Source organism: Anabas testudineus, chromosome 11, assembly GCF_900324465.2.
Source record: "Anabas testudineus chromosome 11, fAnaTes1.2, whole genome shotgun sequence".
NCBI classification, from domain to species: Eukaryota; Metazoa; Chordata; class Actinopteri; order Anabantiformes; family Anabantidae; genus Anabas; species Anabas testudineus.
Window position 1 is genome coordinate 5366422 of NC_046620.1, and position 27923 is coordinate 5394344.

The window sequence follows — 27923 nt, forward strand, 5'->3', positions numbered from 1 at the left end:
AAAGCTCATTATATGTATACACTTTTAAAACAAGCAACTAAAAGTGCTTTATATAGGCAAAGAAAACCATTAGAACAACATTAAAAATGTCTTAATAAGATAAAAATAAATTTTAATCAAAGCCTGAAAAGCCTGGGAGTGAATTCAATGACAGAAACATGTTTTAGAATTTGTGTAATTTTCTGCAGCTGATGTTTACAGTATAAACTTAACAGTTTGTCTCTAACAGCTGTTTAATTAACGATTTATTTTCTGCGCAAGCTATAAAAATGCGCAAATGTGGCGCAATGTTCGTCTCCCTGGTGACGACCCGGAACCGGAATGACGGCGCAGAGATGGCGACGTGCAGAATGAATTATGTGAGACTCAAACAGTCGGTCTAGCTGTATCAGCACCCAGTCTGAGCGTTTTTTGTTTAGATTGAGCACTTATATCATCTGTTTGTTCATTTTGGCCTGTTAAGGTAAGATAATCCGTCCTTGTGTGTGCGGGCCAGGCTCTAGAGTTTAGCTGGTTAGCTACAGTGTTAGCATAAACATATTCACTCCAGACACAAGACAACGGAAGGAATGGTGCGTTTGATTCATACACAAATGATGCCCGGTGTTAAAGGCAGTTACGGTTCCGTATGACGAGGTGGATATCCCCGCCCAGTCGGGACAACATAAGAATAAAATTATAGCCACCCCGACTATTCCAGCAAAATAAACACTTAGCTAGCTGCTTTGTTGAGATACCGATTTATTACTTCTAATTATTGAGTAATCAAAATATCTGGTCAGATAATAGTGAAGGTTTGCTGTTAAACTCTTCCACAGTCCCCGGTGGTGTTTTACCAACATTTTAAACCCACAAACTGTTAAATTAAGCGTTACAATAGAAACAGGTGAGTCAATTATCATTATTAAGTTCGTCTTGTTTGAGGTAGTTCTACTGCTTTTGTCTAACTATCTACTTAATGTCATGAAAAAATTATCTGGAGTTATTTAAAATATATGAAAATTAATTTATGCAACGTCTATGTGTATGCTACAACAACACCTGTACTATGAACATGCAGTAACACATAATTACATTTTTTTAAATTTATTAACTTATTTATTAGATGCATAGAAATGTACAATTAATAAAGAAAACAGCATGTTAAATGTTCAGTTACTGGAGATAATACCCTGATTACTCGGACTGGATGGGAGAAATGTCCATCATCTTGTCTAATTATAATGTCTGCAGTGTTTCATGATACATGCTTTATTAATTCTTTCTAATAGAGTTTCACTTTAGTTATAATCAGTCACAGTGATCTTAATGGAATCTGTCTCACTGTTCACCAGGGCAGAATGAGTGCAGAGGCAGCAGACAGAGTAGCTGCTGTGGGAGGCAGTCGGCCCAGCACACCTCTCCAGACTTCGTGGTTTGAGTTCCTCCTGGATGGCAGCCTCCTGGAGAAACACCTGGAGAAGTCGAACCCAGGTCAGCTCAGACTCAGACATGACTGTCATTTTTTTTTTCAATGCAATGTACTGTGGCAAAGCTATAGTGAATACCACGAGTCAATAAAATATCAAGTAATTAGTAGAGCTCTGTAATACACAGTTTATTACCTCTTTATCAAAGATGTAGTTTTGTGTAGTGAGTTAAAGCAGTTTTATAAGGTTAAATTCTTGTAGTCATGATACCAAAAAATAATTGTTGAAGGTTATGACCACTATTCTTGAGTAAAGATTATTTGACAGGCAAAATGATATGTTTTTATCACACTTCATGAAACTTCAAACACAATTACCTACTAATTCCTGGCATATTATATGTTTATGAAATTGAATGGGGCAAGAGAAATGTTTTTTCTTTTTCCACAGACCCATTACCAGTGCAGCTGATCATTCAGTTCCTGGAGCAGGCATCAAAGCCCTCAGTTAATGAGCAGAATCAAGTGCAGCCGCCAGCAGACAACCGCAGGAACCGCACCCTCAAGCTGCTGGCGCTGAAAGTGGCGGCCCACATGAAGTGGGACCTGGATGTACTTGAAAAAGGGTAAGTTTCTTTATTGAACAAATCAAACAAATATGTTCTCAAAAAGCAGTGATTTTTTTTTTTAGGTTAACCTGAGGATGTTCTAACATCCCAACATATCAGAAGAGTAAATGATGAAACTACTTTTTGGAAAAAAAAAAAGGAGTATAAAGTTGCTAAGATATCAAAATGTGTAGTCTAACAAACCACTATCCATCATGGATCTCTCCCTGTTTCATGTCAGGTTGACCATTCCAGTATTAAATATGTTACTGAACGAGCTCCTGTGTGTGAGCAAAGTGCCACCAGGGGTGAAACATGTGGACCTGGACCTTTCCACTCTGCCTCCTACTACAGCCATGGCTGTTATCATCTACAACCGCTGGTAAGTGAGAAGCGATGCAAAACAGATGGGCCCTGAAATTTAAATAATTACATTTTATGTTGAAAATACATCTTGAAAATAACTAAATAAAGTGAGTTTGCCTGATAACAACCTATTACACCTTTCTTTGATACAATACATTGAATTTTAGAATGGAGAAATTTAGAAGAATAGAGATTTAAATTGCCTCAGTGATTTAAAAATGTAGGTGATAAAATACATGATAATAAAACAGTGTCACTCACAATAATAACAAATATTTTTGTGTTACCACTTGCATGCAAGAATTTTACTGTCGGGAATGGGGATCTCTGTAAAGCCAGTTTTTGTCAGTACTATTTATAATTCATGTATACAGCACATTTTCACACATGTTGTTTATAATTATATGTAATTGTACAGATGACACGATGCATAACAACCAAAAATATCCTGAATCAGATTCAGCCCCAGTTTTTCACTTATATCTTAGATGACCAGGACATGGTAACATATTTGAATAAACTCAATTATTTCAGCATATGTCTTCGTTTCTCGTGTCTCTCAAAGGGCCATCAGAACCATTGTGCTGAGCAGCTTCCCAGAGAAACAGACCAAACCTGGACCTCACCAGATGAACATGTAATTTCTGACCCCGCTGCCACCTCCTATGTTTTAGTTGATTATAGAACAGATAAACATTGTACACATGGAAACATTAAGACTCCGTTGTGCACACTGTACAAGTTTAATAGCTCTTCACGTTCAGAGGTACATCTCAGCATTTGTGGGTTTTTATTCTTGTGGTTTCTCATAGGTTAAGTATCGTGCAGCAGGAGAAAGAAATGACTGAAAACATCTTGACTGTGGTGAGTTTTTATTCTAAAAACACAGAAATAATGAAATATACAAATTATCCTCATTTGAAATTGTTTTGACTTTGTACAGTCTTATCATATCCACAATGTTTAATACTCGTCTTATGTCCTCAGCTGAAAGAACAGGCAGCCGACTCAATCAGTGTCCTGGAAGGAGCTCTGCGGCTGAAGAAAGACTTCTATGTTCACACCTTGAGGACTCTGGACCTGTTGGCGGCTGACGCTGCTGCCAACGGTGAGACAGAGTCCTCGACTGCAGGACTTCGCATCAGCGCTGATGAGCTGCACTGTCAGGTTTGGAGGACCTCAGAGTTTTGTGTTGCTGGAATTCATTTTAGTTTTAGTTCAGTTTGGATATGATGATTCCACATTAAGTCAAAGTGTATCTGTCTGAATTATTCTGCTGAATATAATGTACTGATGTGCAGCTTCAATTTAAACGTTTTGTTTCAGTAGATATTAATACATTTTTATTCAGTGATTTGAACTCCATCGTGGTGCAATTTGTGTTTCAGGTGCATTATGATTTGGGAGGTATATTCTTCCAGCACGGCTTCACAGACCAACCCGCCTTTGAGAAAGCCAGGGATCATTTCAGACAAACAAAGGAACTGTTAAGAAAGGTAAAACTACTTGAACATCGCCTTGTTTTCATTTGCTGAATTAACTCATAGTGAAATTAAGTAAGCTATTACTTTGAAATTAACAGGCATGAACTGAAGGCAAAACTGTCGAGCACAAAACCTGATGGTACTTAGAATATTGTTTGTAATTGTAAAAATATTGTATTTTTATTTTCCAGCTGGACTCGACTGTTCACGTTCATCTGGACGAGAAGCGTCTTGCTGGCTACTGGAACGCCTGCAAAGCTATGACAGGAGACTGTGAGCCCTCTGACCCCCAAAGCACACTCTATGATCAGATCAACAGCCTGATCAGGGCAAATAACTACCAGGTCAGAGGAAACCCAGCAATGACATAAACACTCAATAAAAAAACAAACAAACAACAAAACTGAAACATAAAGAACTCTGTTACATGTAGCATGTTGTAAAACTGAAGGTTATTGAGAGATATTGGGTCGACTGAGGCATCACGTCCAGAATATATGGGTCAATTCCACTTCCTTTCTCTTCCAGGCCGTCATTGAAGCCTTCATCAAAGACAACGTGTCCCGCAGTTTGCCAAACCACTTCAGACAGTCTGTCCTCAGGGAGTTCCTGTACAAAGTCCAGCAGGGGTGAGAGCACAATGTGGCTCAAAACTCATTGGCAGCACTTACATGAAGCTCACAGATCAATGAATGTGCAGCGTTACCTTTGTAGCCTAGTTCTTCTGTTTCTTCAGTTGATAATATGTATATATGTGTGTGTATAATAACCAGAGCTGCAGAAAGGTAGTTGTACTTTGATGTAGTCAGGCTTACTGTGTGGCAACAAATATTGATTTCATATTTATGGATTTAAACCTACGATGAGTTAATCAAGAAAAGATCAAATCTGGCCAGTATTTACATGTTTTACCTCAAAGTTCTCTCTTTGCTTTTGATGCTCTTGGCCACATTTCACAGTGCTGCCTGTCAGCTGATAGGCAGCCGACTTATTTTTCATCTCTACTAGACTGTTGATACCCAGGCATTATTTAAGATTGTGTAAAGAATTACTGCTTTCAGTGAAGACTGAACTCATGCCGGAGATCTACTTCTACCACTCGCAGGGAGTCTGGCCTGGATTTGGTTTGCCACAAGCTGTGTGTTTGCAATGCTGTCCGAGATGCTCTGGAAGGAGAAGTCCTGAGTGTGAGGTTCCAGCAGCTGCTCTTCAAACCCAGAAAACTAATGGTGGATTTCATTTTAGAGGTAGCTGAATTTAAAAGCTTAAACACTCTTGAGAAGTTGGTACTATCACCTATTGTAGCTATTGTAGTGGCAAAGAAGCATAATATTGTGAAAATGAGTTTGTGGAACTTATATAATATTTGCACAGTATTCAGTGTCATAGTAATATTATTTTTACAACAGATGTGATATGTAGATTTTATTAATGTGGTATAAGTATTGCTGAGGTTTGAGGAGTTAAATGTGTGACTGGACTAACAGAAACCTTCTTTTGATGGTGAAGTTAAAAGCTCTTGCACATTCAAATCCATTTTTTGTCTCCTACAGGTATGCACACGTTCTCTGGAAAAGGATCGTCCCTCTGAGACGTCCAGAAGGCACATGGCCAATTTCTTGAAGTAATTGATGCAGTATTTTCTTCAGTTCACGCTCTTCAGTAAACAGCACTGACATTTAAGTGAAATTATCCTAAATGACGTGTCCGCCTCCTAAATGAAATTATTCTTGTCCTGCAGGACTCTGTGTGAAAGCTTAGAGGACCTGTCACTGGTGTTTGTGGTGTCATCTCATAAGCTCTTCATGGAGCTGCTGAAGGAGGAAGAGAGAAAGGTCCTGGTGGAGCAGATGAGGAAGAGGTCAGCCACAATCAACCTCAGCGGCAAACCTCTGCCGTCCTTCTACGACATTCCAGGTGAACGGCTGAATTCTTCCTGCTCACGATTCAGTGAAACTGAGTTTGTTTGCTGTTAAAATGTCACTAGTGATGGTTCAAATGTGTCTTTGAGTCTTTTTTAAGTTTGGTTTGTTCTTCAACAGCATCGGCGAGTGTGAACATCGGGCAGCTGGAGCAGCAGCTCATCCTTTCCCTGGAGCCGCGCAGGATCAGACAGATCCTTATTGAACTACACGGCATGGCTGAACGACCCTTCTGGAGAGTCAACAGCAAGGTCAGAGGTCAAACAAAGATACTGTCAGGGAAATAAAACTGAAGTGCTGATGTCACAGATATTCAGGATTGTCTTTTATACATTGATACTCGGTGTATACTGTGTACAGAAACACTGCAGTAGCTGCAGTAATACTTTGTCTGTACAGTGGGAGGTTCCTCCAGACTACATCAACGTGATCCTCGGTATTAAAGACAACCTGACCAAGGACCTTGTGTACATCCTAATGGCCAAAGGACTCCACTGCATAGCGATAAAGGTCTGATCATATTACCAGAACTAAGTCATCTGAAAACCATAGGTTAGGACTGAGGGAATGTCCAGGCTGATATTTACTCATTGAAATGATGAATACTTTCACGTCGTTTCAGGACTTTGTCCACGCGCGGCAGCTTTTCTCAGCCTGTCTGGAGCTGGTGACCGAGTTTTCCCCAAAGCTGAGGCAGGTGATGCTGAACGAGATGCTGCTGCTGGAGGTTCGAGCACATGAGACAATGGCATCTGAGGGCAGCAAGGAGCGACCGCCTCCTGACCTGGTCAGCAGGGTCAGAGGTTACTTGGAGATGAGGATCCACGGTCAGTAGATGAAAACCCTGTAGTGTTGGTAGCTGGTTTCCACCTTTCTGTAATTTCTTTTTATGTGATGTGCAATAAACCCCATGTGTTTGGTGCTGCAGACACTGGATCCATGTTTAAGTGTTTGTATCTACAGTACAATATTGAAATGCATTAAAGAGTGGGATTCCTGTTTCCAGATCTGCCTCTGCGTCAGGTGGTCGGTGAGGAGTGTGTTGCCTTCATGTTGAACTGGAGGGAGAACGACTACCTGACTCTGCAGGTGCCACCATCTCTGGTCATGAACAACCCGTACATCAAGGTACAAAGTGTGTTCTTCACAACTTTCACAGCAGTTAGATGAATGCTGTTACTGTCTCTTATACTTGAAATCACCTCTACATATCTCAGGTTCTAATGAATAGTAAAGTGCTATTTAATACCTGTCCTGTCCTGTACCATAGCAGAAATACATAGAACAAATAAATGTCCTTGAAGTATTGCACATAATATAATACACTCACACACACACACACACACACACACACACACACACACACACAGCTGTGGAAACACTGACATGAGATTCAAACTGACGATTCCTGTAGATCGGCCAGCTCCTGGCGTCCACATGCAAAGAGCTCCCGGGTCCTAAAGAGAGTCGACGCACGGCAAAGGAGCTGTGGGACGTGGTGGTTCAGATCTGCAGCATGTCCATCCAACACAAGAGGAACAACGACGGCCGAGTGGGGCTCATCAAACACAGGGAGTCTTCCATGGGGATTATGCACAGGTACAGATGCGTTTACTGCTTGTGATAATTATTTTCCTTTATTTTAGCTGTGAACGGTCAAATGCTGATTCTGGCATGTTTTCATTTGTTGTTTGACCTATTTAGGAGCAAATTCATCACTTTCATCAAGAAACTTAGAGTAAGTACAAAATAACCTGAACAGTTGGACATGTAACATGTTAATGTTACATACTGTATTAGGAGGTAATGATGCACAGCCAACAACATCTTACTGAATTTTGCACAGGAGCCGTTGGTGCTGACGACGCTCATCTCGCTGTTTGTGAGGCTCCACAGCATAGTGCGGGTATGTCAGATTGGAGCGGTGCAAACATTACATATATAGTACATAAAATTCAACACAGATCCATGAGAGCAGTGCGAGCTCTCCACCCTCTGGTTCTTTGACTAGTAAACCAATGTTTTCTTCTTCTTTAGGATGATATTGTGAATGAAGTGACAGCAGAACATCTCTCCATCTGGCCATCCACTCTCCCAAAGTAAGAACTTGTAATGAAATTGTTTAGATCATTTAATTATAGGACAAAGACCGCTGATTGTGACAGTTTGTGTTGAACAGCATACAGGCGGTGGATGTGGAAGCTGTAGCTGTGACGGTCAAGGAGCTGGTGTCCTACGCTCTAACTTTAAACCCCAATAACCAGTCGTGGCTCATCACACAGGCCGACATCTACTTTGGTAAGATGAAACAGATGCCTTTTCTATATAAAGTAGATTTTTGCTATTGATTTAAAAGCCTGTCACAGTTACACCAAATGCGTGTGGATGATACGCTGGTCACAGAAACGTATTTGAAAACACAACAGTTACTGACATATCTCTGAGTCATTACTTCTATCTTTCTCTCCTTTAGTGACAAATCAGTACTCGGCTGCACTGAACTTCTACTTCCAGGCTGGAGCCGTGTGCTCTGACTTCTTTACAAAGGCTGTGCCTCCTGACGTCTACACCGACCAGGTGAATCACTCAGGCCACTAACAATTTATAAAGAGATAAAAACCTAATGTGAGAAAGAACCGGAGAAAAGGTTTAACGTCAGATTAAACTTCACATCAGGCAGACATCAAGAAAATGGGATTTACCCAGTATCAGACAGAGAAAGCGAATCAACGACTCTGTCGACAGCCTGAAACTGAGCTGAACTGAGCTGAACTGAGCTGAACTGAGCTGAACTGAGCTGAGCTGAACTGAGCTGAACTGAGCTGAACTGAGCTGAACTGAGCTGAACACGCCACTTGTTGTGGCAACAGTGCAAAGACGTTCATGTGCAGCTGTGGTGGGCTCAGGAAAAAGTCTGCAGCATTGCAGTTGCACAGATGATTAACGGAGAAACGTAACCTGACCTGACCTCTCACAGCCTCAGACTGATGAGACTGTACTGTTTTAATACTTGTATCATTTCTGACTATGTTCAGTTTATTCCATCATAACACTGACTGTTGTTTGCAGGTTCTGAAAAGGATGATTAAGTGCTGTTCGATGATGAACTGCCACACACAGGTCAGAGGTCAAACCAGACACTTCTGTTGCCTTCACTGAATTCTGCTCATCACAAGCTCAGATAGAAAGTTATACTCACTGCTGTAACCTGGATACTGTATTTTATACTCCAGGTGCCATTTAAACCTAGTTTAGAAGAATTAAATGTAGTGTCTGATTTCAACATTATTAATATACAAGGTCTCGTTCTCAGGTCGCCGTCCTCTGCCAGTTCCTGAGAGAAGTCGACTACATGACGGCATTCAAAGCGCTTCAAGAACAGAACAGGTACAGCTCAGCTTGACACGTTACGACATTATCAACCACTAAATCTGTGATATTCATTTATTTCTATTTCTGTACTAATACAGTCACGATTCCATGGACTCCTTCTACGACTACATCTGGGACGTCACCATCCTGGAATATCTCACACGTATCCTGTTGATGTACTGATTCATGAGAGGAAATTACAAAACCAAGATGTTTTTATCTTTTAACATCATCTTCCCCTACTCTAAGGGGTTTAATGTATCAACATTATCTGATTTTTCTGCCCCTTAACTACGTGTTCAGACATTCACCACAAACGGGGTGAGATCGAGAAGCGACAGATAGCGGTGAGTTGTTCAAATCCTCTGTTAACATCAGTTCTATTTGTCAACTTGTTTCTCAGTAAAAATGAGCGATCATAACCCCAACATTACATTATTTCAGGGAAATTTGAGAATTTCGAATAGTTTAGGTTAGTTTCTCAACGTAAATTTGTAATGTTATTTAAAAATACATTTATACTGATGTTATCATGGATAATGACTACAGTTACAGTAAACGGTGACGACTTGTGATGTGTCAATCAGTACGTTGGCAGAGTTTTATCCCAGGCTCGAGTTGCAACACAGTGATAACGGGCTTCTTTTAATCCCGATTGTAGAACTACTGTTACTAGGCCATGACCAAAGTTGTCCAAACATTATCACATTTGTAATATTGACCAAAGATAAGCAAAGTTGTATGCTCCAAAAATGTGTTTCCATGATTCCTCTCTCTTCACACTGTTAATTGCAACTTTAGTGCCACAGATTAAGTTGCAAAGAAGATGTACCCAATATTTTAATTTCTCTCAGATAAAGGCTATAGGACAGACAGAGCTGAACACCAGCAACCCAGAGGAGGTGCTGCAGCTGGCTGCACAGAAAAGGAAGAAGAGATTCCTGCAGGCGATGGCGAAACTGTACTTCTAGAAAACACAGGAACCACTGTCAGACTTTGGGAGGGTGGGAATGTATATTTTTTATTTTGTGGTAGAAAATAAACTTCTAAATAAATACAGTTGTTCATTTGTTCACTTGTAATCGTGAAATGATTTCTTAAAAATAATCAACTGTTCGATGCCCTGAGTTATACAATTAATGCATTTGTTTTAACAGCATGGTAAAAATAACGTAAACACCAATGAACTGAGGAGTATGCACATTGTTCAGCTACTGCCTTAATAAGGGATTAAAACAAAGCACATACTCAAACTGTACGTCAGCGTTTCCACAGTATCTTCTGCATTGAGACGAGAGACTTGCACCTAATCCAAAGGTGAAGCATGTGGCACAACACAATTTAAAAATGTACATTAAAACTGGCCCTGACGCAGTGTTGAAAAGTTTTTACCTTTTGGCTAAGGACATATTTAATATGCTACAAAAAGTAAACAATTGCACATTTAGTATTAAAATCATTTTCTAGAAATGACATAACTTACAGCAAACTTCACACTTTTTTTAAAAGCATTTTTTTTCTGAATCACAGCACCCATTTTCTAAAAAGGAAGCTAAAACCTTTAAGACTTGAAGCTTTGGCAAAGATTCTTTTAAATCCAGGCACAGTATCCTGCGTAACGTTCAGTAGCAGATGTGAAATAAACTCCGTCAACAGTAGTCGTAGTTGCACTGATGATAGATGTGGTCGCTAATAAACATCGTCTCTGTGGGACATTAACCCCACGTCCTCTTTGTTCACACTCATTTCAGAGTCGTTCTCTTGTCCCTCAGTGTGAGCAGGTTTTCTCTGTGCTGTTTGGAGGAGTGGGGAACTCGCTGTTCACTTCCTTCTGTCCAACATCATCCTAAAAATGATTAAAAAAAAAAAAAGGTTTAAGTAAGAAACCAGTGATTCAATGACATCAGTGAATTCTCACATTAACATCTTTGTTTTCATAAAGTGCTTTTTAATAAATATAAACTGTTTATTCACCAGCATGGTCATATAGTCCGTGTGTGTCTGGATGTTGTGTCTGTCTTCTTTCTTTACTCTGGCAAAGTCCCTCGGTGTAGCTTGGCCAAACCGTCCCAGCGTTTCAACGAAGGGAGCCATCCAGTTAACACATGGCTGGAGGACATCTTTGGACAAACCTGAACCCAAATAGCACAAAAATACACTTTGTTAACACCATTAGGGTATGAGTGGGTCTTAAATTTAATTAAGTTTAAGGCTTTTCAATGACTCCCAGATGTACAGGGCTTGTGGATTTTTATCCTCTCATCAGGTTCATAATTCAGTATTACACCCTCATTTTCCCCATTTCATCTACATTCCTACAAACCAACATTATCTCTTACCTGAAATTTTTTCAACTGTTTCCTGTTGAATGAAATGGCAACAGACTGAAGCAGCCAGCTCACGATACTGCAAGTCCAGTGAGTTGATGTTCAGGATACAGAGATCTAAAAGCTGGCAAAGAGAAAAGAGAAACAGAGTTGGACGCAAGTGATGAGCCAGACTTAAAATACAATGATACACACATTAGTCTCGTCTGGTATGAAGGATAAAGGTGGATGAAAAAAAAAAAAAAAACAGGAGGCGACACTGATGAATCTTCATTTCAGGGTTTTGCGGCAGAATGAAATCCAACACAGCTGTGTCAGAGAAATAATGGCTAAACTCTGAACCCGTTTTGAAGTAAGGTTTGTCTCAGTATGTATCTTTCAACCAAACACCTACACGTGTCATCTGGATGTAAGCTTCTTGTGGAAACTGCGGCTCCAGCAGGTCAGAGTTGGTGTTCATCGAGGCCATCTGGAAGTAAAGGTTCAGCCAAGACACGGCGGTTTCGGGACAAAGGTTCCAGCCCAACGCCTTCAAAACATTAATAAAACAGAATGATGCCAAACTGAACTAAGTAAAAGAACTAATGAATCAATAATCCTCATAGATTAGTTTTACCTTCAAAATGATCAACTCCATTTTAAGAATCTCGTCCTCATAGAACGTCCCTGCAGTCACATAAGCCATCTCCGAGAGCTTTGGAGGACAGGCTTCCTACAAAGACGTTAAATGTTTGGTAACATAAGTACAAACATCACTTATTCACCAAGCACAGGGTTTCACAGGAAACCTCCAAAATCATAACCTCCAATTGTTTTGTTTTGTGTGATCACAACAATTTGCAGGAATTGTGTGTATTCTTGTTGAGCTTTAGCTACACACATTAGTGGCCTATTTAAAGTATGTCCGACAATGTGTTTTGACCTCGACGTGTTTCTATAGTTGAACTGCAACTGTATTTAATTTAGTGTCCGTATGCTTTTGCATTCCTTCTTCATTTCTTACCTCCATCTTTGATGCTATGAAAAGACAGGTGATCCCAATAAGCTGCAGCACGCCCTTTTCTATGTTGTTCTGGGTCAACATGAACCGGTCAAAGTAATCCTGTGCCAGGTAGAACGTCTGCCGGTGAAGAGTGTACGCCTCACTCACCTAGTAAAACAAGTGATAACGTTGTTGTTAAATGCTTTCTTTTGGTAACACAGAATGTAAAATGAGTGGACACAGAGATATATAGGACACTGCATATTTGAACTATTAATGTGTTAGGTACACTGAAACTGGTCTAAAGATCATACATGTAAACATGAAAGAACTAATTTGGTTTTTTATCACTTTTTAAGTGGAGGTTCTGGAGTTTTGTGTTTAAAAAAAAAAAAAAAAAAAAAAAGTAAACTTGCCTCAATTAACCAGTCGAGGAGGATCGATCTCATTCGGGGTTGTATCTTTGGATGTTTCTGCATGAAGTTCTTACTATGTCTGTAACTCTGCTCCCTGCAGACCATCTTCAACCATACATCTTCGGTGGAGCCCCATCTGCAACATAAATAAAAAGACGTGTTTTAAACTGTTTGGCAAAGAAAATCAGCAAGCTATTACCAAATAATGTGTGATAACTACCCAATAGGCGGAAGAGGGGACAGCTGAACCAAAGAATCTTTGGAAGTGAGAACTGGACCGCTGGGATAAACTCCCTTCTCAGAAGTCCCAATGACAATATGAGGCTTAGCGACACCTTCACGTCTCTGCTGATTCTAACATGGTGAGAAAAAAAACTATTACTCTTACATCATGTGTTCATATGGACTGTTGTTCTGGCTTTGAGAAAGGGGCTGGTGTTTTGATTTGACGTTTTCTTACGATTTAAATGTTTAAAACGACATTATTGAATGAAAGAAAGCGACATACCTTCTCACACTGCAGCTTTGACAGGGGCTGGATCTTTTTTCTAGTGTTTTGCTGCAAAGACAAGTTGTTACGAGTTGTATATCAGACCATCTGACAAAGCTTACCGGTGTATTCACTGATGACAGCTTTATATCTTCTTGAATGATGGGTTGTATGGGCTCTTACCTTAGTTACTTTGCTTTTCTGCCCTGGAGAATTTTCAGATCTTTTCTGCAGGCGACCACTGCAGAAACAATAAACAGAATTCAAGGAGCTGCAGATTTAACAACAGAAACTGAAAAATCAACAAGAGAGGTCATTACCTTTGTCTCGTCATGATCTTGGCTGCTTGCGTCTGAAAAACGGAAACAATTTGTTAACTACAAAAACCAGGAAGTTAGCTCTCAGATAAAAATAGCAGACCACCAGCTGTAGCTGTTTTGGGCTGTAAAAAGCACTAAATGTAAGATAAGCCTCATATAAACTACATAAAACTGCATCATTCCAGGTCAGGTAGTCGTGCAGCTATTAGAAACATTATCATACGCGCCAATATGAATAATAAGCGCGTAAACGGACCATCTCTGCAGCCTCCATCCACTAAGACAAAACATGACTGCTTAAACCTACAACCTGAACTACTTTATATCACTTGTTTGAAACATTTTCAGGACGAAGACTTAAAATATGCATGAGACAAAATACACAAAGAGGCAGTAGAAGCCTCCAGAAATGCAGCAGCAACACAAAGGCCCAGGGAGGACATTTTGTCAGAAGGACCATTAATAAAGAACTTTGAATTTAATATTAGGTGATGACGACACACTAATGATTTAATAACAGCTCATGCATTATACTTTGTTTTACTTAACTTAACTTAGCCATAACCTGTCAGTCATTACTCACTTTACCTGTGGATCACACTGCAGCAGTTTAAGCACTTATTCAGCGTTCAGAGGATGCAAACTTTGCTTTCCTGTTTCCTCAAAGTAGCTGTCAACCAAAAGCCACTTTTAGCTAAGTTAGCTAACGTTGAGCTAGCTTACACAACCCAACCGGTCCAGTTTAACTTTACTAACTTACCAGCACCAAGCAACTAGCATCACTAAGTGAACCCTTAACATCACACTGCTGCAGACAGAGCACTATTAAATGGTCCAGACGTATCAAGATGAGCCCAGCAGACTCTACAGGAACAGATTTTCAGTCTTACCCTGTTCAGGTCCGAGTCCAAGTGAAACCCGTTTCAAATTGCCGCTGGCGCCAACAAACCTGCCTTCAGTGTTGCCACATTTGGGAGGCAAAGTGCTGCCAAATCATAGCATGTTAGAAAGTATTTATATCCGCATGGATTTAGTGAGCGTGGGAAACAAGTTGAGTCCCGTATTTTAATTTATATTTTTTTTAAAGTTTGAAACAATATGTATGCCGAATTAGCTATTACATGTAGTCATTGATGGACAGACAATTATTTACTTATTACTTTCATACTCATCTCATACACATTTACTCATACAAATAGTATCAGCCAAATCTCTATTTCTTTGCTGCTATCTAATATACATCGGATTACTGCTACTCTAGAATATTAATCTAATATATACTAACCAGTCCAATGCTACAAAAGCAATTACAGAAAAAGTAAACTAACTGGGCGGAAAATGGTCCAACCTGGCAACACAGTATTCATTTTTGGCTCGTTGCGCATGTGCACTAAACCCCAAATCTTTTCAAGAGTCAAGATTCACAAAAGTTTATTTATCTCCACCTTTTAAAACATATCAGACGTTATAATTAAAACATGTCAGTTCAAGGTGAGTTCATTAGGTTTTTCTTAATTATTTCAAATATGTCTCTTTGGTTTACTTTCTTCTGCTTTAACGTTTGAATGGAGTTACCCATAAAACCAACTAAACTAGCAACTAAACAAAATAAAATCCATTTCGTTAATGTTGTCTAATTAAACTGTATGTTACCTTTAAAGTTCAACACGTCTGTGATTTTTTAAAAACAAATTAAAACATTAAATTACTTTTTTCTTTGTTTCCGGTCGGTTGGTGGTGGGCGTGGCTACCGAACAGGACAGCCAATAGGGGAGAGAGCTGAGTTGAGCGCGTGCTCCTGGAGAAGATGTAAACAAAGCAGGAAGCTGAGCAGCTGATCAGCTCACAGAGGCTCAGCTAGTCCTGGACCAAGTCTTTATTTAGTTGTTGATTTTTAATTTAAAGATGTAAATGCAACCCCAGCATCAAACACGCAAAAGGTCTCCTCCTGCTATCAATTAATACATTTAAAATCCCATTACTTTGAATAGAAACTGCATTACAATTAGGTTTTCCACAAAAAACAAAATTTAGTCATTAGAGTTGCACACATTCACACGTTTACTCTTTTTAGTGAAACACTGTGGATCTTTGAATATATAAATATCCAAATATTATATTAAGAATTATAGCATCTTGGTAACCAGTGATGTGGTTCCCACGCATGTCTGTACAGGTCCATATTCTAATATGATTATTTATAGTTTAATAATGTAATGATAATTATAAGGTAATCATGAAATATAATGATTACATACTATATGATTGTTTTCGTTCACAAGAAGAATTTGATAAATGTGAGGTGACTGTGACCTTTGACTTTTAATCATAAAACATTACCAAAATAGGTATTAGCATTGTTAGACTAAACACATTTGATGTAGCATATCTCATATGTTATAAAATGTATTATTCCAAGTGGAGTAATTTGGTAATTTAGACAATAACTGTAAGCAGAAAATCAAGGCTTTGCAGAGCTTCAAAATATAAATGATGGTAAAATTACTGAAAATTGTTAAATATTCCCCCTCTAATTCTGTAAGGAAAGTGTCTTGAGCTGATAATAGTGATTATTTGGTGCTTTATTAATAAAAGTTGATTGAATAAAATACTGTTAATTTAGTGAATTCTTAACTGCAATACAACTAACTCAAGTGACTACAGTATAAAGTATAAATGTATGAAGTATAAATGTAAAGTACATATTAAAAACCAAATTAACTTCTAATGAAAGAAATACTATCTGAGCTTGATTTCTCAGTGGCACAAAACCTCTGGCTTCTCTTCTTGTTAGGCACTGTGCTGAATGGGAAGTGCTGTTGTTTGAATAGCGAGGGATCTAGAGAGGAAGCTACACTTAGTGCTGCACAGCAGATGTTCAACTGCACAGTTCACAGTTAGTTTCAACTTGTGAGTCAAGGCAATAGTAGCTGTTTCATTGAACATGAAGCTGGTGGAATTTATTTTAATTCTTCTGCTGAGCTGTCTTTGTGAAGGTAACGTTTTCACTTTTATACATTTGCAGACTTTGTTTTTATTTTTAACAGCTATGAACTTTTAATTAATTTATGCCAGCTATACTACACAGTTGCGTAATTAGCGACTACATGCAGTTAACTAAATTGAATGCTATTTTTTATATTTATTACAAGTATGTAAGCCCACAAATTTAACATGCATTAAGTAACACCCTGTTAATTGAAGGGGAGACATTTTTTCTTTCATCACTAAAACCCAAGTAAACGTATCATAAAGTTTCCAGTGTATTTTGTAAGGCACACCATGCAATCCCTATTTTATCTAAATCTATAATAGCCTTTGGTTCATTACACTTGATGTTTCTTCATGTCTGTTTAAGCGCAAAGTTTTTACTTTGGAAAACCTTTTTTTTCACAGAGTCAATGTAGAGTTTAAAAGTAACTTTAAGGTTAAAAACACAGAGAAACAGATGCTATACTCTAACACTGAGTTTAGAATGAAAGTTGAATAAATTGCACACAGTGACAGTGACCTACAGATAATTTGATATTTTTTTTTAATTCTCACACTAGTCTTTTAGCGCATTGCACCCACACGCCCCACTGGAATTCACCTGTGGTTACTCTTCAAAAGTTCATGGGTTCGATGAAGTGTGTTAGCAGTTCACCTTTAAAGGCCTGTAGCCATTTGATCACACTATTACTGACAGTAAATAAAATATCTATTTTCACTTTTTATTTCAGCTTTTCAAAATGAATCCTCTCCAACAGCGCTGCCTGATGTGCAGGTGAACACAGAAGGAAACAGTACAACAGTAATGATACGAGAGGAATTGAGCCGTAAGTTAATTCATTTTCTGAAGATTTTAGTTATTCAAATGCGTTCTTTTTTCTCTTTTTTTATACATACAAAGACAGAATTCTTGCACTTTGCCCAGAATCAGGATAAACACTTAATGCAGAGGCTGTATGAATATTGCACTTGCTGGCACAGGATGTGGGGTGACCTGCTTGTGAAGTGCAGCCAGAATTTTGCAGGTGCAAATTAAACTGAGACACTAAAGCAGTTCTCCCACACAGGCTCTACTTTGTTCTGCAAGCGATGTTTGCTGCTGTTTCCTTTTTTTTTTTTTGTGGCTTTGTGCTGAACTTTAACAGCATACAATAGGTTTGTCACAGAAGAAGTAAATCAGATCAGTACATTTACAGAAAGAATCACAGAAATATAGTTTGACAGTAATAATAAAATGAACTTTGTTGTGATTTATTGTTTGATTTAAAGCAGGTGAAGATTAAGAGAAGTATGAAGGTGTTGCAGTAAAATATAGAAAATATAGGATCACTTTCATTTAAAAGAGTTTCATCAAAGTGGGCTCAAGTTTAAAGTGACTACGGTTCCGTGTAAGACACATGAAAACATAGAGGTACTGATAGTGTAGGTGAAAGTGCTTGAGCTGCTCAAACATCAAAATGCTTCACATGGTCAAGTGATCACTCTTCAGAGGTGTAGTAGTAGTAGTTCCTTGTTCTGTGTTTGCTGGTCACTGTATGTGGTTCATGTGTGTTATGTGGTTGTGTCGGACGTACGTCATTGAGATATTATTATACTGAGAGAGCAACATGACATCCAAGAAACAGAGAAGTAGTAGATGAAGCAATTGTCAGTTATTTATAAATGACAATGCAACACGGGGAAGAGGACAAATAAAATAACATTAATAGAATCAAAGAATCTAAACCTGCTTTTGTTTTGACAGAAATATAAATGACGAGACATTTAATGTTTCTGTTTCTCAGGTGACCCTTTTGTTCACCTCCTTTCTGGTAAATGCAACTGGACGCTCAGGATGCCTGGAAACAGGAGCAGTGATGCGGTGCCGCTTCCAGCAGGCTCTGTAGATTCGCTGGCTAAACACATCTGCCAGGCACATAACTGTGGCGACGTCTATAAAGTGAACGCAACACACAACTCAGATCCCAACACCATCTGCTTTCACAACTGTTCGTATTCACATGGTCGTTTGCAAAACTGTTCACGGAGGGAGGGAAGTAACTGCACTGTCATTAATGCAGTCGTTTGTGGTAAGATTTTCTTTTGTTTCAAGAAGTCTTGATTCTCTGAGAGGCTCAACGCAGTGAGAGTAACAAAGACCCAAAGCAGCTTACAAGATAGAGAAAATATTGTAGATAAACAGGGAGAATAAAATCTTTAGACATATTATAGTAACTTTGAATATAATATTAACGTCTTTTTTGTAGAAAAGCAGAACTCATCCCTTCTGGTCATAGTGTTCAAAAACAGAAAAAAATCGCCTTTTTTCTCATTTGCACGGTTTGAAATTGATTATGAAAATGAGATATTACTTGAACTGTAAAGCTGACAGCACAATAATGTCGTTCTTCAGGAGACAGTGCTGTGCGGCTGGCAGGAGGGATAGACCGCTGTGCTGGACGGGTGGAGTTGTTGAGAGATGGGAAATGGGGCACAGTGTGTGACGATCAGTGGGACTTGAGGGATGCTGATGTGGTGTGCGCCCAGCTCGGGTGTGGTTATGCCCTCAATGTGACGGGACAGGGTGGCTCTTTCCCTCCGGGCAGAGGGCCTATCCACCTGGACGATCTGAACTGCACGGGCAAAGAGGAGAACCTTTGGGACTGTCCGGCTGCACAGGACGAGCCAGATTGTGGACACAAAGAGGACGCAGGGGTCGTGTGCTCAGGTCACGCTTTAATAATCAATCTTTAATGTGGTAGTGATGTTGACCTCACTGGGGAATCATTTTACCTAACATGAATCTATTACATAAAATCCTGATATTACTTAACACCAGTAGTTTCACAGTTTGCGTTTCCTGTTGTTTCTATGCAGAGATGAGAGCAATCAGACTGACTGGCGGTCTGGACCAGTGCTCTGGTGTAGTGGAGATCCACCGTAATGGCAGCTGGGGTACGGTGTGTGATAACTGCTGGAATGAAAATCTTGCCTCCATGGTGTGTTCCATGCTGCAGTGTGGTGGCAAGCCACAGAAAGTCAGCCAGTTTAATCCTCCTCTCAAACACAACAACGGGGCACTGTATTACTATTCATGCGCACCAGGTCTCCAGAGTCTGTGGCAGTGCAAGGAGCTTATAAATGTAGCGCACACTTGCAAGGACTCAAAAGCATCTGGTGTGATCTGTAATGGTGAGTGACACCGATTTTATATTTGGAAATTATTCTGTGTGTGAGCCGGTCTTGATGTGACAGTGAAAAACAGGTGTAAAAATAGGACAGACTCAAATGTTAAATTAAAATATTCTATTTTTGCTTTTATATAAACAACACCTTACTGGACGTCACTATCAGTACAAGAATACAGCAACCTACAGACATCTCACCTCAGTTACATTTATATTTGCACTACCTTTCTACATATAGTGTGATGACAAGTTTCCCAGTGGCTTTTTGTGAGACGAAAAAGCTTATAAACATAAATAGAACAGTACATGTTACACATGTTACCGTTCCAGGCCCATTGTTCTTCTAGTGCTGTTGCAGAAAACACACACACAAAAAATCTATATAAAGAATGTCCTGTCACACGATCTAATAGTTTTAGATGTTGTAGCATTTCTAAACGTAAATTCACATTTTGTGCAGTCTACAATAGCACATTCGTACACTACCTACCTGTATGTATGTATATGTACCCACACATCTGTACACATACAGTATTGTCTATGTGTTTAACTATAAATGAGTATATATATAAAATAGTTGCTGTACGGTATGTCCCTTTAAGATTGCCAATTTCAATGGAGCGTTTTCCTTTTTTTTAATATTTTCTGTCATTCCTTTAAGTGTTTGCAGAATAATTTAAATGCATGTTGAGTTCTGATATCGTGATGCAACTGTCCCTGCAGGTTCCCTCGGGTTCCCAGTGCTCAGCACAGAAAATGCAACAGAGGTGAACATTTGGACGATGGGTAAATATTTAGTTTTATTGGATTTATTAAATTTAATATATTCAATGGTTGGTGGAGGAGCAAAGTGAGAAGGCAGAATCACAGTTACATGTTGTGAAAGAACAAGAAAGTGTTTAAACACATACTGAGATGTGTGAAAAATGTCCATCCCAACAGATCCAACCTCTGTCGTCCCTACTGAAGAGCTGTTCTCGCCGTCTCCAGAGCTTCTGAGCACCATCGCTCTGTCTGTCCTGCTCTTTGTGTTTCTGATCACAAACACCGTGCTCTGCTGCCTGTACAGGAGACGACACGGTTGGTCTCACCACTTTCATCACACACTTAACGTTTCCACAAGCATTTTTAAAATGGAAAAATTCATCTGATAGTTAGTTGTTATCTCGAGGACAAGTTGAACAGAATCAGCACAAACAGTTTAAATGTTTCTTTTCAAGTTAAAGCTCTGGAAACTGAGCTAGTGATACCAGTAGTTGTGACATTTCAGATTAGTCACTGTCAGTTCCAGATAAATTGTTCAGTTCTTGTAACAGAGCATGCAAAAGTAAGTTTCTACATCAGGCTGCATTACACAAATACAGCCTGACCAACCCTGGTTGTCAAGCCCATCCACTGCTGATTACTGCAGTACATGCAGAAAATACCATACATATTCATAGCCGAGCATTTTTTTTTTACAGGAAACAAGAAAAGAGGAAGCTAGAGTATGAATCTTATTGTAAAGATTCTCTGATTAACTAGGTAATAATGATTAAAAATCTATTTTCAATGTAACAACGTTAAAGACAATACGTAATGAGAAAACATCATAGCAAATATATAAATATCTTAATGAATCTCAATAAATAATAATTAATGAAGTACCAATAAATTAAACTGTAGATCAAAAACACAGATTACGGTGCTGCTCGAGTGCAGTTACAAGTTGCATGTTTCCCTGAATGCAACAGAGGAAACAAAAGTAGTGCAGAGAAAACAATTAATCAAAAACACAGAAAAACACACATATCCAGATGAAATAAAGATAAGACAGAATAAAGGAATGCAGATTAAATCTACACCATGTACAATGCATATATAAGCATGATTCTAAAATAAAGGAAGAATTATACATTTAAAAGCAAATAAATTGCCAGAGGGAGACTTAAATTCTCCGATGATAATCAGCTTTGATGGTTTCCAGGTCTCATTCTTCAGAATTAAAGAGGACTAATGACACAAAGCTAAGTATTTCACATAGTTGCTAATAATTTAAGTTTATGCTGTATCTTGTTTTACACGTCCACAGCTTCTCTATTCCAGCAGACATCCTCTGGCACCCGAAAGACTCCGTCTGAACATCGTCAAAACAACTACGACGGCCCTGTCGATCTCGTCAAAGTCACTACCAACCCAACGCAGACAGAAGGTCAGTGGTGGAGCATTTCCAAGAATGTGATTAATAACTAACTGAACGTAAGACACTTACACACAGTATTTACTGTATATATTAGTTTATACTTTACATGCACTGTGGTGAGAAAGTTGCAGAATTGTGCAGAATCTTCAAATCCTCGGTTCATCTCAACGTTTTTTTTTTTTTTTTTTTTGTCTCAAAAAGTCCCCCCCAATCCCAGGCATCTTTGGAACCAGCTTAGTAGTGCTGACAGCACATCAGTAGATACAGACTATGAGCAGTATGACCCAAGCACTGACCCGTCTGTCCCTTTGTCAACTTTTCGGAGTGAGCTATGTTCTTTTATTTCCTCTCCATTTGTATTTATACCTGTTGTTTCTTAATCTTCGCTTCTTAAGATGTTCTCTCTCTCTCTTTCTGCATATTGCGGTTGACGCTGCTCTTCCATGTGTGTGTTCACGTTGTGCCATTGCTGTTTGTGCTGTTTGCACTGAATGTTTGCACGATGACTTGTAATTAAAATTGTGAAACGTGTGCATCTTTTCGACTGCAGATTCTCAGCGGTACAGAACAGAAATAACCCCTTTGATGAAGCCTTCAGGTCTTGACAGCCTCTGTGAGGAAGGTGAGTCACTGGTGCATCCTTACTGTCGCTGAGACAAAGACGTCAAAAACGACAGAATCGAAAACACAGATTTCACACGATAACATTTTTGTGAAGTATGTAATGTTCTGCTATTAAGGTGTAAATGTGACAACTTTAATCATAGCTGGAACTTTGTGAAGACATATCAACAATGTAGAAGTGAAGACAAAAACATATATAACTGACCAAATTTTGTGTAATTTAACCTTTACTTTAAAAAATCATTTGATTCTGTTTAGTGTGTCTTCTTTTTGTCTTTTCTGTCACATACGTAACTGTAAATAATACACTTGTCCAAACTGTCAAACCAGAATGACTTGAATATTTCTAGAATACTAAGTATTTCATTATCTAACATCTGGTGCGAAGTATTACTGAAATTTTTGCACCACCGATTTTATTATTCTTTAGCTTTAATTTCACATTGTCACTTTTCAGGCTTTGAACCAACAAAGGAAGAGATGGGGACCTTTACAGGCTATAACGGGGCCCCCACAGATCCTCAATATGCCAGAGTGTCAAAGATCTCAGTCGACTCGTTTGAAAGCTCCAGTACCTCCTCTGGAGAGTGCTATGAAAATGTGCACAACGGCTATGTCACCGTCAGTCCTGGTCAGACTCATTCATTCACTCACCTTTCCTTGATGTAATACCATAAAAATCAAACACATGATGGACACTTTTCATTTAAAGGGATATTTTAGTTAAAATATTAAGGTTTAAGTTGGGAAATATATTTATTTTGAATACCAGGAGTTTTCTTTTGTTAATTTTGGGCACAGTAAACCCGGTGTTGACATACATATACACACATTTACTCAAGTGCTGTAATTAAATACAGATTTAAGGTACTTTTTACAACAGCACGTTACTATAATATTTGACAGCTTCAGTTAACAGTCACTTCACATGGTTTTTGAATGCCGTATGAAATATGATGTTTTGTTGAAGGTCCAGTTGCCATGACTCAACATCCAGATAATTAGAACCTATTGTTATACTATTGAAACCTACTTGGAAAAATATTAGTAACAGTCGGATGAAACTGTTTGTATTAATATTGTCGTGTAACTTTGAGCTAATTGGAGAAACCGCTTTTTAAATCTCATTTCCTCACCCCAGTGAATTTTGTACAGTCCCTAAACAAACTGTGGGTGTTTGTAGCTAAGAGTTAGGTAAAACATGACAGGTAGGAGGATTTGAAACAACAAGTGAAACCAAAAATATTTAGATAACGTTAGGTAGAACTAACCACTTTACTTGTGCTCTCATAAATAACAGATCCAGAACCAGGGCAGTCGTATGTTGACACCAATCAACATCAGTTTTACACTGGACAAACAACAAACCTGGGGAATTCAAGTAAATGCCACTAAACAGATGTTACAGATGTTGAAAAATAAGCTTTGGAATAGGTTTGCTTACAGGTTTGTTGTTTTCTGATCATCAGGTGATGACGATAACATCTACTCTCCAGTGAGCCCTGACTGAAAGCTGAAAGCCTTTAGCTGAGGATGATGCAGCAGACAACGCAATGTCACACAGCTGGAGAAGGAGATGTTCGGGCTGACGAGAACATTTTTGACATTTCCAGTCTCCACCTGTAAAATTACACTTCAAGAATACACGGTACATTTACTGTAAATGTACTGTAAGACCAAAAATCTGTTTTTGTTTTTGTTTTTTTTAGATGTCTTGGTTACATATTGTACAGTATACATTTTTTCAATAGTATTAGTCGTGTGTCATGTGAGGATACACCAGATAGACCAGCAAGTCATAATCCAGACTAGCAGCAACATGCAGGGAGTAGGTGGAGCTAATGTTAGGTACAGTAAAGCAGTCCAAAATTCAGCAAATAGTGCAGGGGAAACTACAAGGGACAGGGAATGGAAAATGGTCAGGAACAAGTGAGATGGCTCATGAGAGGGAATGGGCTGATTTGGTAAAGTAACATCAGGTCTGTGAGTGAACAAAGGCAGGTGGCTGGTAACATCTAGTGGCTGGAGGGGCAAAAAAACACAAAGAGCAAAGAAATCATTCATACTAACAATTTAAATAGTGGTTAAGACATATAAGAAGCGTTTACTTGGCATCAAATTTTAGCCCAAATACTATACTACGTGCAAACCACATGATTATTGATTACTGAGAACAATGGGAGCAAAGCAGCTTCAGTCAAACCTGCAGGTAAAACAGCCTCTGGATGGGAACTTTTTAGGTAAGGTAGGAAATCAAACTTAGAAGTGAAGGTATGTTTAGAAGTTCTATGAATGTAGTATAAATTGTAATTATGCGTTTTTTTTTATCTTAATATTTAATTTATGTGTTTATATAGATGTTTTATAACATGTTTAAATAATGTGATAATGTTTGCCGCGCATCGTCCTGTCAATTTGAGAACAATCAAACTATTGCTTTTCAACATAATCTCTATAATGTGCACTACATGGCCACGAGTATGTAGACGGCCAGATATTTGACCCATTTGTGATTGTTGAACATTTCATTCTAAAACCAGTGGCAATAATCTGCTACTTTAACAGACATACACAGATACGCACATACAGAAACACAAGAGTACAATTAGCCAGTGAAAATACACCAGATCTCAGTTTGTCTAACTCCAGTTCTCCTCTCAGGTGTTGGATTTGTTTGTGATCAGGACTCTATGCAACTCAGTTGTGTTCTTCTGTGTTAAACTGTAAAAACTTTATGGACATGCAGTCATTAAACAGGAACTATCTGACACAATGATAACTCAAACTGACACAAACTTGGAAGCATGCTACGTGCTCAAATGTCATACTTTGCAGTATTACTAATAATCACTATTTGGAAGTTTATCAAACTGTTCACAAATATATCAACATGTAACATACAGTGTATACAGTCCAGACTGTAAGTATTTAGATACTTGCACGTTTTTGTTCATCAGACTCCTGCATTCATTGAAATATATGGATACAACATTAAAGTCTCAGCTTTTATTTGAGTTTTTGTCACGTTTTTGTGGAAAATGACTGAAAATGACGTGTGTTTTCCTGCACATGCTCTGTCTGTCCTTCACTGCTGTCACCAAAATGAGATTAAATAGAAGTGTCCACAATAGATGTTCCACATCCATCTTTATGAAACATGTGCATCATATTGAAACAGGGAAAAAACAGAATTATTATTGTTAGTCTGACACTTTTATCCAAAGAGACTTAAAAGTTTGTAAAGCTGCAACAAGCTCAAACAAGTCAGTTCTACCACAAGGTGGCGCTACAAGCTTGTAAGTAAATGAAGATATTTGAGCCTAACAGAGAGATGCCCTCTACACAAACTGTGTAAAACCATTAAATATTTCTCACAACAACATATATATTTATATATGTGTGTGTGTTTATTCATATATACATATTCATGCTGAGTGATGTCGTCAAAACACTGCACTGTGAACATGTTTGGAAGAGCAGGTTTAGATCCTGATCAGGGGCCAATATAAACCATCAGTGCAGGTTGAAACCAGACCTGGCATGAGTCTTCTTGGTCCATTACATCTGCAGCAGCTGCAGAGCATCAACACTTCCTCCTCATCCAAAGTGATGTCTTGAGTCAAAGTGATGTCTTGTTCTGTAGACGTAAATATGACAAACTGCTTCAAAGCACCTGTAAAACCTTTCGCAGAAGATAACGGCAGTGAATGCATGGATAAACAGGGATTAGCTTCAGCTCAGCTAGCGTGAGAAGTGGGAGTGATGATGCATTAGAGAGATAACCAGCTGAATAAGGTGGGTTTTTTTTCTGAATGCAAGGTATTTGGCAAGGAAGAAGAGGAGGACGAGTGTGTGTGCTGGGGTGTGTGGAGGCAGGATGAGGAGTGAGGAGAGGGGGCTGGATGGAAAAGTCGGCACAGATAAAACGTGTCTGAGAGAATCATATACTACACTCAAATTTAGTACAGAGCCCTGCATCAAGATAAACATGCGAATTAACGACCAGATCTCCTTATGAAACTCAATCTCTTTCACATGCCAGAGAATTGAGCGCACACACGCTCACACAACAACCCACACACCACTTAACAGAGATTCCATCTAAAAGTATGCACCATGATATATCACAGATCCTCCTCGAACAGTTTGCTTTTGTTTTATTCTGCTCTGAAAGATTGATAAGTCAGAATCTTTAAATCTGTGGATTTACGGTTCTGATTAACATCAAGGGGAAGAAATGTAGTACACCAGTATTTCAAGTAGCTTGTAGTATTTGAGGGATTAGAAGATCAACCCTCTGTTTTTACTTTGCTCATTAAATCAGTTACACACAAAGGATTACAGCTCCATAAGTCCGTAAGTTGCTTAAAGTGTCCTGACAACAGATCCTGCCCGAGTTTAAACTTTTGAACTCTGTTTGGTGCAGGAGGCCTGGAGACGACTGTGCCTGTCTATAAACTTGCATTGAACATCCTAGGGCCTGAAATAACAGCTGCAGCTTGTTTTTAAGAATTATTTAATGATTTCTCAATAAGGGATAGAGTACTTTATCAGAAACACGTGTTCTCAGTTTTCAACAATGTCCTATGTAAAAAGAAAAAGCCATGCGCAGGACTCTGCAGCTGCAGCTTTTTGGCTTCTTTTAGCTCGTTGTTTTGGTTTTATGAGACATTTAATGTTTGGTACAATCTCACGGTTCTCATCCATTCAAAAATAAATAAGAGGGTGAATATAGACTGAAATCCGGTGGCATGATTCATCTTCTGAATGAGCTTGCTGTTATGTTTATCATATTGTTTTAAAAGGTATTAATGTGTCACCGTTTATAGCTTGTGTTTCTGCAACCAAGTGGTCAAAACATGTTTATGCTGATTTAAAGTTCCAGAATAAAGCTATGATTCATACCTGTTACAGGAAAGAGACTTACAGTGACAGGAAATGTTCACTAACACTGCAGTTCTAAATAGTTCTTAACTTGTTTAATGCGAAAAATTACTGTAAATATTTTTACCAAAGTGCTGTTTCAGTGCAGGTCTCTGTATTATTACAAACATTTCTTGCTATGTTTCATGTTCCATTACAACAATGAGAGGTTAAAAGAGAAAAAAGAAAAACACAAACTCTTGTATGTCTGATTAGTGTCTTAATTTTTTTTGACCTTGTGTGTTTTCCTTTAGACTCTGCCTTTGTATTGGCACTGCTCTCTGATTGCCAGGAACATGTTGCAGGATGGACTATAGCCAGTGAAATGCAGTGAGGTCATC

The 27923-nt window shown here is 38.7% G+C and overlaps 3 protein-coding genes across 8 annotated transcripts; 2 read left to right on the forward strand and 1 right to left on the reverse strand.

The window, feature by feature from the left end:
* The first annotated feature begins 309 nt into the window (after window positions 1-309).
* On the forward strand, window positions 310-10220 carry ints8 (integrator complex subunit 8). Of its 4 annotated transcripts, none has more exons than XM_026349078.1 (28): window positions 310-359; window positions 1335-1473; window positions 1860-2034; window positions 2258-2398; window positions 2948-3019; window positions 3195-3246; window positions 3370-3549; window positions 3771-3878; window positions 4058-4210; window positions 4395-4495; window positions 4972-5113; window positions 5420-5490; window positions 5608-5783; window positions 5909-6039; window positions 6188-6298; window positions 6411-6615; window positions 6795-6916; window positions 7203-7387; window positions 7493-7526; window positions 7635-7694; window positions 7826-7887; window positions 7968-8086; window positions 8262-8365; window positions 8858-8908; window positions 9102-9175; window positions 9259-9323; window positions 9464-9507; window positions 10015-10220. In XM_026349078.1, exons 1-28 carry the CDS (start codon window positions 336-338, stop codon window positions 10129-10131), a joined length of 3018 nt encoding a protein of 1005 aa, XP_026204863.1. In that variant the 5' UTR covers window positions 310-335; the 3' UTR covers window positions 10132-10220. The 4 variants fall into 4 exon arrangements, with proteins under 4 accessions (XP_026204863.1, XP_026204864.1, XP_026204865.1 ...); XM_026349079.1 differs by having other exon boundaries at window positions 313-463; window positions 10015-10131; XM_026349080.1 differs by having other exon boundaries at window positions 313-463; window positions 1340-1473; window positions 10015-10131.
* A 645-nt stretch (window positions 10221-10865) lies between these two features.
* LOC113154731 (G1/S-specific cyclin-E2-like) lies at window positions 10866-14680 on the reverse strand. 2 transcript variants are annotated; one of them, XM_026349082.1, is made up of 12 exons: window positions 14586-14680; window positions 13696-13727; window positions 13559-13616; window positions 13394-13444; window positions 13106-13239; window positions 12886-13021; window positions 12491-12637; window positions 12104-12199; window positions 11882-12016; window positions 11500-11611; window positions 11135-11292; window positions 10866-11006 (listed from the first exon to the last, which is right to left on the reverse strand). In XM_026349082.1, the coding sequence occupies exons 2-12, from the start codon at window positions 13707-13709 to the stop codon at window positions 10929-10931; spliced, it is 1119 nt and encodes a 372-aa protein (XP_026204867.1). In that variant the 5' UTR covers window positions 13710-13727; window positions 14586-14680; the 3' UTR covers window positions 10866-10928. The 2 variants fall into 2 exon arrangements, with proteins under 2 accessions (XP_026204867.1, XP_026204868.1); XM_026349083.1 differs by lacking the exon at window positions 14586-14680 and adding an exon at window positions 14456-14573.
* Window positions 14681-16547: 1867 nt separating this feature from the next.
* On the forward strand, window positions 16548-25673 carry LOC113155026 (T-cell differentiation antigen CD6-like). 2 transcript variants are annotated; one of them, XM_026349495.1, is made up of 13 exons: window positions 16548-16691; window positions 17418-17513; window positions 18471-18755; window positions 19079-19393; window positions 19543-19857; window positions 20577-20639; window positions 20796-20933; window positions 21925-22044; window positions 22237-22359; window positions 22586-22657; window positions 23117-23290; window positions 23960-24040; window positions 24129-25673. In XM_026349495.1, exons 1-13 carry the CDS (start codon window positions 16640-16642, stop codon window positions 24167-24169), a joined length of 1875 nt encoding a protein of 624 aa, XP_026205280.1. In that variant the 5' UTR covers window positions 16548-16639; the 3' UTR covers window positions 24170-25673. The 2 variants fall into 2 exon arrangements, with proteins under 2 accessions (XP_026205280.1, XP_026205281.1); XM_026349496.1 differs by lacking the exon at window positions 22237-22359.
* Window positions 25674-27923: the final 2250 nt, after the last annotated feature.